Source organism: Chanodichthys erythropterus, chromosome 17 (assembly GCF_024489055.1).
Source record: "Chanodichthys erythropterus isolate Z2021 chromosome 17, ASM2448905v1, whole genome shotgun sequence".
NCBI classification, from domain to species: domain Eukaryota; kingdom Metazoa; phylum Chordata; class Actinopteri; order Cypriniformes; family Xenocyprididae; genus Chanodichthys; species Chanodichthys erythropterus.
In genome coordinates, this window is record NC_090237.1 from 34,608,999 (window position 1) to 34,618,845 (window position 9,847).

At 36.1% G+C, this 9,847-nt stretch overlaps 1 protein-coding gene across 2 annotated transcripts in view; it reads right to left on the reverse strand.

Annotated features, from left to right (window-relative positions):
* Window positions 1-228: 228 nt before the first annotated feature.
* rsrc1 (arginine/serine-rich coiled-coil 1) overlaps window positions 229-9,847 on the reverse strand; it is a 163,322-nt gene continuing 153,703 nt past the window's right edge. For both annotated transcript variants that reach the window (XM_067365372.1, XM_067365371.1), the window contains 3 exons: window positions 7,206-7,312; window positions 5,443-5,553; window positions 229-2,082 (listed from right to left, as the gene is read on the reverse strand). In XM_067365372.1, the coding sequence (XP_067221473.1) occupies window positions 1,990-2,082; window positions 5,443-5,553; window positions 7,206-7,312 (311 nt within the window). In that variant the 3' untranslated portion in view covers window positions 229-1,989. The remainder of the gene's footprint in view (window positions 2,083-5,442; window positions 5,554-7,205; window positions 7,313-9,847) is intronic.

The following is a 9,847-nucleotide window of genomic DNA, read 5'->3' on the forward strand; positions in this document are numbered from 1 at the left end:
ATCGCTCTTGCGGTACTTTCATGTCATACACTGATTTGTCAGTGCAGCGTCCCTTCCACTAGGACTGGGTGTGGTGAAGCACGGTGGGGTCAAGCGGAGAGAGGCCGGTGGGGAGACTGAAAATAAGCGACACCTGCAAGACACAATGGTCTCAAATGCCACGGAGGAGCTCCAGAAGAAAAAAAAAAAAAAAAAAAAGAAGACAATGGAAGGTGAGAAAGTACCAGGGACATTTTATTTAGTTTTGTTGATTAAACTGTACATTATATGTTTGCCGGTTCCCGCATACTTCTCCCCTGAACTATGATCTTTTCTACACTGCTGCTGAAACCCTGGAGGAAGGAGGGAAATGCAGTCCGTGGAGGTGCTGCTGAAGCGATTAATCATGCAGGATGGAGAGGCTCGCTTAACAACAGAGCACAAACTATGAAATTCAATTGCTAATTATTACGTTTAGATATAATCACATCTTTAAAAAGGCCTGTCAATTTCAATTATATATATATATACACAATTAAGTCCTCAACACAAAGGCCGGGGGACATCAGGGGACTTATATTGACCCTCATCTGACCAACCTAATTATTTAGCACTCACTCGGGGTTAAAGAGGTCTGTTTGTAAGGTGAAGCTGAGGCTGTGCAAAGTTAGAAATGAAATTACTTTAGGACTGGAATCCATCCTGTTGTGGTTGACTTCCAATAAGAATACAGAGTGGATCAGATATATTTACTACAACCAGCAAAGATTAATTACACAAATAAGGCTTTAACTTATGTGCGCAAGTAGCTGGACGGAACTAGTAACATGAATATGCAAAATAGAATTGCTTTAGACTTCTAATTAGCAGAAAGAGAATGTCTGTGTATATGTTTGGAGATAAATTTTGTAGTTTTTATCCAAATCACACCTTTTCTGATGGTGAGTTCATAAAGGAACTGCCTAAATTAAGGGTTTGCAGAATGAAGTAGCATTCGACACAAGCCACCAAGGGATCTCCTTGAATACTACTCGAGTTTTTTTAGTTGGATTGCCCCATGGATACTGTCAGGTTTAAGTTCTGTTTTGGTTTAGTTTTATGTGTTCCCAGTTCCTGTGTTTATTTCCTGTCTTCCTTAGTTGACCTAGTTATCATAGCAACCTATTGTGTCCATCTGCCTCTTGTTAATTCACTCATTTAGTCTGTGTATATATACTCCCTCTTCAGTTCAATTCCTTGTCCGTTCTTATGTCTATTAGAATGTCTCTTTTAAGTGGTTGTTCTGTTCCTTCATCTTCAACTTCAACTCTCTCCTGAGAGTTATTGTTATTCTAATTTTTACTGCTACTAGATCCTGCTCAAACTCATTCTTGCTGCCTTTTCTTGGGTCTCTGACATGTATGAAGATTCATTAGTATATCTCACTTCACCTCTCTCAACCTGTAAACTCAAGTCAGTTACAAAAGCCTGGTCATGAATTACAGCTCATGCAAACAAAACAATGCCTGCTGTAAAAACTGCAAACGCTCAGGCAACTTGGTGCAGAAACTGTACAGTGAATCATTTAAAAGGTTTTCATGTAGCCATTCTTTACTAAAACAGAGTTCACATAAGTGGCTGCACTTTCAACAGGTCAAATTTTAAACTACCACAACACAAGTTCTATCCAAGAATTACAACAAGATCATAAAAATAGCACATACTATATTATTGTCATACATTCATGTTGATTTAAAAAAAAAACAAAAAAAAAAAACTAGAGGACAAAGTATGTGTAAACCCCGCCCCACCCCCCATAAAACTACTATCATTATCATTTAATATAAAGTAAAACAAACAACCCAGCAAAGATTGAGAATAAGCACATGCTGAAATTTAATTTTGGAACATGTTTCACATAGAAACCAGCAGATGGTGCACTTGCTCCTTTATGAGATATGTTGGAATCGCAGAGGCTAAAACTAAGCTCACATCCGCATTGGTTTGGAGGTCTCAAGAAGCTGGGTGTCGTCAGGATACCGGACTCCCCATGAGTCTCTCCTGACGCAGAGAAATCAGTCTGTTCAACCACAACCTCTCTGCCTCCTCTTTATCCATGAATAGCTGCAAGAGAGTGAGAGAGCCAGTTCACTTCAATTCATTTAGACTATTAAATTACAATGAACTTCCAAAGAGCTTTACAACTCTGTCCATCATACAATATCACTACAGGAACAGCCAAAACGCTATTGTGCCAAATTCTGAATCATCCGCTAAGAGGTGAGAGAATAAAAACTTTTTTCTCTGACTTTTCCCTCAGAATTGAAGAACGGAAATTTATTTTTAATGTATTGTAGTTTTTTTCCTTAATATTCTGATTCTGATGTGAATACTGGAAATACTTCTCTGTTGTTTTTAGTGAAACATTGAAAAAACAAAAACTGAGGATTCACATTCTGCTGTGTTCGCAGAGATTGTTTCAAGACCGGTGTTTTCTTTAGGCAGAACAACAGAAAATATAGATATGTGTCAATGCTGTTATGATTAGTTGGGAAGATGAATATAATTGAAGTGATGATTGAAGTATATTGAGGATCTCTTTTTTTATGAACATGAAAACAAATACAGAAATGCATAATTAATAGGATATTATTATAGCAAACATTCTGAAGTACAAGTGTATGATCCGGAGCCCTCATCTTACTGAGATGGGATAATCTGTGTCCACAGTTTGTAATCTGAGACCGTCTACTACTGTCTGCATGCACGTGATTCAAATCTCTCTTGTTGTTTACTCCCCTCAGAAGCGAGAAAATGTCTGGATTTGGCCAAGGTCTACTAATGATATAGATCTGCAATGTAAGTAACCCTTTTGAAACAAATCTTTCCTATTGGTTTCTAATGGATTCCAAGTCTGCTCTCTAATTGTCCCAGTTGGCTTAATATAGGACAATCACAGCTGTGATTAGATTTGGAGAAAGTGTAAATGGTATTGCATCATAAACACATCAGACAGGGTAATACACGCGGTTGATTCGGATGTCAGCATAAAGGGAGAATTTGAGTGATTCCCACATTAGTTGTGCTTATGAGTTCCTTAAGTTTGGAAGTTCCGGATTCTTCTCCAACACTCATCACTCATTTCCTTCATCCAAAAAACACGAGAGGCATGAAATCAAATCTATGCTTCGGAAAGACTGATCACTTCCATCCCGCTGCACGCGGATGTGCGTGCGCATTATAAGTGTGTCATTTACATCGGGTTAGGGTCCGCCCGTAGCATTCGTTGCGGGGTCTCTGTTTGACTGGGAAACACGTGCACGTGTAGCGTTAATAGACTGAGGGTGTATGTCGCCTGGTTCCCCGCACGTTATCTTTTGTAGGCGATTCTGCGACACGACAACGAGCCTCCTCTGACTCTTAACGCACCTAGCGAAGCGCAGCTAACGAGTTTGAAATTACAGTAGATACAGTAAGTGGTGGTGGCTAAATGATTGAATCATTACTGGTGATCAGGGCTCTCTCGCCTTGGGCATATTGCTGCAATAGATCAGCCTGTCGAGCTCATCTGCATCAGTCACACATAACCCAGTTTGCCGAGTGAGAGAGACGGAGCGCACTTTCATAGGAAATTCTGTCTGCGAATATTACTGAGGGTGCATAAGAAGGGCCCTGTGTGGGTTGTCAAGAAGTGGAGCTTCTGAAATAGGCAATTTCCACAAGGGTGGGGGGAAATTTGTCTTGGGAGAAGAGAAATATTGATTGGAGGCCTTCTGGGAAGCTTATTGTAACTTTGGATGTAAGGCCTACGACACAAATGTCTTATTTGATGTCAAATTTGTATACTTTTTTTTTTTTTTTTTTTTTGAAAGAATTTCCAATTTTAACAAACACATTCTGTTTTTTAACAAACAACAACAACAACAACAAAAATGTACTATGGTTAATATGGTTAAAGGATTAGTTCACTTCTGAATTAAAATTTCCTTGTAATTTACTCACTCTTATGTCATCCAAGATGTTTATGTCTTTCTTTCTTCAGTCGAAAAGAAATTAATGTTTTTGAGAAAAACATTCCAGGATTTTTCTCCATATAGTGGACTTCACTGGGGTACAACGGGTTGAAGGTCCAAATGTCAGTTTTAGTGCAGCTTCAAAGGGCTCTACAAGATCCCAGACGAGGAATAAGAGTCTTATATTTTTATCTTTGATCTGTCATTTAAAAATAAATAAATAAATAAATAAAATTAATTAATTATATATATATATATATATATATATATATATATATATATATATATATATATATATATATATATATATATATATATATATATATATATATATATATATATACACACACTACCATTCAATAGTTTGGAAACATTACTATTTTTTATGTTTTTGAAATAAGTCACTTATGCTCATCAAGCCTGCATTTATTTGATCAAAAATACAGAAAAAACACTAATATTGTGAAACATTATTACAATTTAAAATAATGGTTTTCTATTTTACTATAATTTAAAATATAATTTTAAAGTGTGCTTAATATTTTTTGGAAACTGATACTTTTTTCAGGATTCACTGATGAATAAATTGTCAAAAAGAACAGCATTTATTCAAAATTCAAGAAATGTTTTCTAACAATATAAATCTCTACTATCACTTTTTATCAATTTAACACATCCTTGCTGAAAAAAAGTATTCATTTCTTCCAAAAAAAGAAAGAAAGAAAGAAAAACATACGGACCCCAAACTTTTGAACAGTAGTGTATAGTGTTACAAAAGATTTAATTTAAATAAATGCTGCTCTTTTTTTTTTTTTTTTTACTTTTTATTCATCAAAGGATCCTGAAAAAAGTATCATGTTATATATATATAAAAAAAATATTAAGCAGCACAACATTTGTAATAAATCAGCATATCAGAATGATTTCTGAAGGATCATGTGACACTGAAGACTGGATTTAATGATGCTAAAAAATTCAGCTTTGATCACAGATATAAATTATATTTTAAAGTATATTATAATAGAAAACCATTATTTTACAATGGAATAATATTTTACAATATTACCATTTTTTTTTTTTTTCTGTATTTCTGATCAAATAAATGCAGGCTTGATGAGTAGAAGAGACTTCTTACGAAAACATTAAAAATAGTAATGTTTCCAAACTTTTGAATGGTAGTGTGTGTATGTATATATATATATATATATATTATATATTATATTATATTATATTATATTATATATATATATATATATATGTATGTAGACACGGATCGGTACTTCCGCCACATCATGTGTGATATTTCCAACATGTAATCACATTACAAAACCCTTAATTTCTTTTTGAATGAAAAAAAAAAAAAAAGACTTAAACATCTTGGGTGACATGGGGGTGAGTAAATTATCAGGAAATTTGAATTCTGAAGTGAACTAATCCGTTAAGTAGGTACACACAAAAAACACACTCTTACGTTGGGGTGAGCCAGGGTGTCGCTGTCATTATATGTGATGGAGGAGGGCAGAATGGGGACTTCCTCTTTTATAGTCTCTGCCTCTTTCTTGATCTCTGAAGCTTCAGTCACCTATGAATAAACATAGGTGTTCATTGTTGTCTTTTACAACAACCCTGAGAAATCACACAGAGCACTTATATTTTCCATCATTCCAAACATTCAAATAAACCCCCATTTTGAAAGTTAAAAAGAAATGAAAAGAGCTAAAAATGAAAATTAAGTTACATTTTATATTAGGTGTGGGATACGGGTAAAGTTAAGGACAGGTTTGGTGGTATCGGTAGGTTTAAGGGTGGGTTAAGGTGTAAGGGAATGGTCAACAGTGTAATTATACATTTAATTAAGATGTAATTACATGCAGGCATTTTTAAAATAAGTACAATGTAAAAACATGTACACAATAAGTGCATTGTATCAAATGATTCATTTAAATGTAAGTACATAGTAGTTAAAGACACCTAATATAAAGCGGGACCGAAATTCTGTCTCACTTTATACGTATTTGTGAAGCACAAAAGAATATATTTTGAGAAACTAAAACTGTTTGGTTACCAGCATTCTTCAAAATATTGCTGATGTGTAAATGTGGGTGGTCATGTTAAAGATTTCAAATATAGTCATCTGTCTGACTTCAGTGAGTAGCAGATGTTAAGTGGTCTTTGCATCTTTTTTTTCAGCTTTTAATAATGCTTAATTTTGTACTGAGAAGGAAGTGAGTTCAATGAGCCAAGTTAAATTTGATTGACCAATTTAAACTGGAGTTAGCGGATACAGCTGAAATTTTGGAGGTTTGCACCCCATAATGAGTCATTCTAGGACCAGAGTAAAGTTGAGCAAACACTTATCTGCAGGTTAGTCCAAGGGGATTGTCCTTGTAAAGACAGTGAGACGTGCAATTCTATCCGTGAACAAATGATGGCAGTATAATCATAACTCTTACAGAAGGCATTTGCTGTCTCTTGTCCTTTATAACATCTGTATCCAGCATGGGCCTACCAGATTCCTGTCTCTAATGTCAAGGCCATGGTCTGGTAAGTGAGAGTTGGCTGCAAAGTATAGCTGCTTTATCTGAGCTCAGAGCATCCAATTACATCTAATGGAAATTACTGAAAGAATCAAATGTGTGTTATTGTGTGGCTGTGTGTATTTGTGTTTGTCCAAAGAATGTCCTCCGTTTTATTTAGATCAAGCTTTTATTGCTCTATCTACAGAGCTGTTTGTGCATTCAAAAAAAAAAAAAAAAACAACAACATGTAGGTATAGTGATATTAAGTGCTGCTCTAGCATCAGTTCAGCCATTCTCAGTGAAGCGCTGAAGTCTGCACAGACAGACCTGAGATCAGCACGGGAGAGCCGCCCGGCCCTTCTGGGCTGTAATCTATCATAGAGGCTCATTTCAACTGTCACCTTTTGTCTCAGACCACAGAGATCTGTGAGCATTTGTTAGTAATCTAATTTGAGTGGTAAATGTGAATGCTGGCGGGACCAGATTCAGAAAAGCTCTCTGCGGAGAGAGTGAACAAGGCCCAGTGCGGCCCACCAACGGGCAGATGCTTTTCAAGAGCCCGAGCTCAAGTGGACAGGTGCCACAGAGCAAACGGAATTTAATGGGAATCATTTCATCTGCAGACATAACTCTGCGAAAGGAAATCAAATAAAAGAATATATAGATATGAGAAGGAAAGCAAAAAGAATAGAGAGGGAGAGAGCAAGAGATGTACCTTGGTGGCATCCCGAGATGATTTGAAAGCCTGAGGAACAAAGGAGTCACTCTCAATGGCCTCGATATCCTTTATCCTCCTCACCTGCTCCGCAAGAGATAATTCCTCTAGAAGAACAAAAAACAGAGCAGTGAGTGGACAGACGAGAGGTCAGCTGGGCAGGTCAATTGGTCACAAACCACAGGAATGGGAAAAAAAAACAAAAAAAAAACATCATACTGATGGATTGGTCTCAATCTAATGGACATGTGCACATGTTTATGTCCATGACACATAAAATAATGGGAAAGCAGGTTGTGTCCTGATCCCATTCCCCTTCTCTCTCGCCCAGGTTCAGTATGTCAGTATACCGCAGACTCCAGCAAAAGAACAGCAGCATACTATGTCTAAACAAGCAACACTCAAAATGGGGGGAAAATAGAATACTTAAGAAAAGTAAGTATTGTCCAAAAAAAAAAAAAAAAAAACAAACAAAAAAAAACACTGTTGGTTTGACAATGTATTTTGTGTTGTGTCACCGTAGCTCAAATTCCAAAATATAACAGAACATTAAACATTAACATCTTTATATAAATCTTTTGCAAAAACTACCAAATAAAACTTAATTTCAACATTTATTCTCATTATACAGTCTGACACTAAGCATGCTGGGAACTAGAAATCCACTACACATTCAGTTTAATATAATCCGATTTTGTTCAACTTTTCCTATTAAAGGATTAGTTCACTTTCAAATAAAATTTTCTCTATTCTACTTATGGAAAAAATGGAACTGTCGCTGCGTTCGTTCCGTAAAGGCTGGAATACACTACACGATTTTTAAAATCTGAACAGATTTTGAAAACACTAGGCATCATACACTTGCCGACTTTGTAAATGGTTACAGAGAAAAGCTGGGCATCATAGACTACCAGACTTTAAAATCATTCGGAACACAAACAGAAACACATGCTTGGTTGCTAGGAGACGCATGATAGACAGGCGAAACAAATGCAAGAGATGAGTAGTGGAAGATGCGAGGCAAATGCTTTTGGAGATGGACAGGGGTGGGTAGACACAGTCAGCATGGACAGATTACAACAGGAGTTAGAGGTAAATTGTGTAGTTTTATAAATATTAAAGTTGTTACCTATAATGTAATCAATTATCATAATCAGTCGCTATGTACATTTAATGTAATATAATTAATAATTCTTCTGGCGTAAATGTATAATAGTGATGAATATTAACACATTTAATAATGAATGAATCCGGATTTGCCGCAGAATGTGGTTTGCTAACTCTCTCAAGACAAAGCTAACAGTACAGTAAGTTACTTACTGAAGCAATTTTTCTATCATGGTGGAGCTCCACTTATTCTTCAGTGATTTTTTTATTGCGTTATGAAAAAAAAATTCCGTATTTTTCAACTTGGGAGCGACGTGAGCTGTATTGACCCGACTGTGTGACGAAACTGCCGCAAACAAATATAAAACGGCAGATTCTGCATTTTCTCATTCATGAATGTCATGTGCGATCTCGCGGGCGCAGCTCCATCTAGCGGCTGTAAGCGGTATATTTTAGTGTCTCAACATGATTACCATGATTACTCGTCAGGCGCCAAGCTTGTTATTCGTGCGCTGAATGAGGTAAGTTTTTCCTTATTACCCGATTTTGTACAGTAGTCTAATTTTTTTCTCGATCTTTTTCACTTTGCACCCTTGATTTGCATTGTTTGGGCAGCGTATGACTGTATCGCGTACTGTATTTATATAACAACAACACATATAGTGCACTGATCTGTGTTCTAAAATCGGCTCAAAATATCAAACATGTTGGGGGTTGGGGGGGGGGGGGGGAATCGGAGCAAAAATCGTGTAGTGTATTCCAGCCTTAAGTTGAATAAAGAAGGCGTAGGGCATTCAGGGTAGACTTTTTGAAGAATACGAAAGTGCGGTTTTGGCGGAAGCACTTGGAAGGTGATCATTTGTTTATATAAAGTATATACATTTACATTTTTTTTTCGAAAATGACTGATTGTTTTGCTAAATAAGACCCTTATTCCTCGTCTGGTATTGTTTAAAGCCCTTTGAAGCTGCGCTGAAACTGTAATTTTGACCTTCAACTGTCTGGAGGCCAGTGAAGTCCACTATAAGGAGAATAATCCTGGAATGTTTTCAACAAAAACAAAAACAAAAAAAGACATGAACATCTTGGATGACATGGGGGTGAGTAAATTATCAGGGAAATTGTATTTGAAAGTGAACTAATCCTTTAAGTACAATGAACTGTTAATATTTGAGAATTAATTTCAATGTTTGGTTTTACAGTGTAAGCCCAAAATGGATGGATAAACGGAAATGATCACACATTACATGAAAAGAGATGAGTTAGAAAACATAATGAATAGAAGTCAGAATAGACCGTGGATGTAACTTGAAATGTGATTCTGTATATAGAGATATTGTCAGAAATGTTGGTCTCAGAAGATGATGTAGATATGTTGATCTATAATAACTTGATTGCTCATGGCATCATAACATTGAAGCCACTGATTTCACTGAATAAAGATTACCCAACCTGCAAATGTCAAAGTGTTCATTCTGAATACAGATTTATGCTTTGTAAGCTATGCACACAGAACTTAATTCACCTTGTACAGT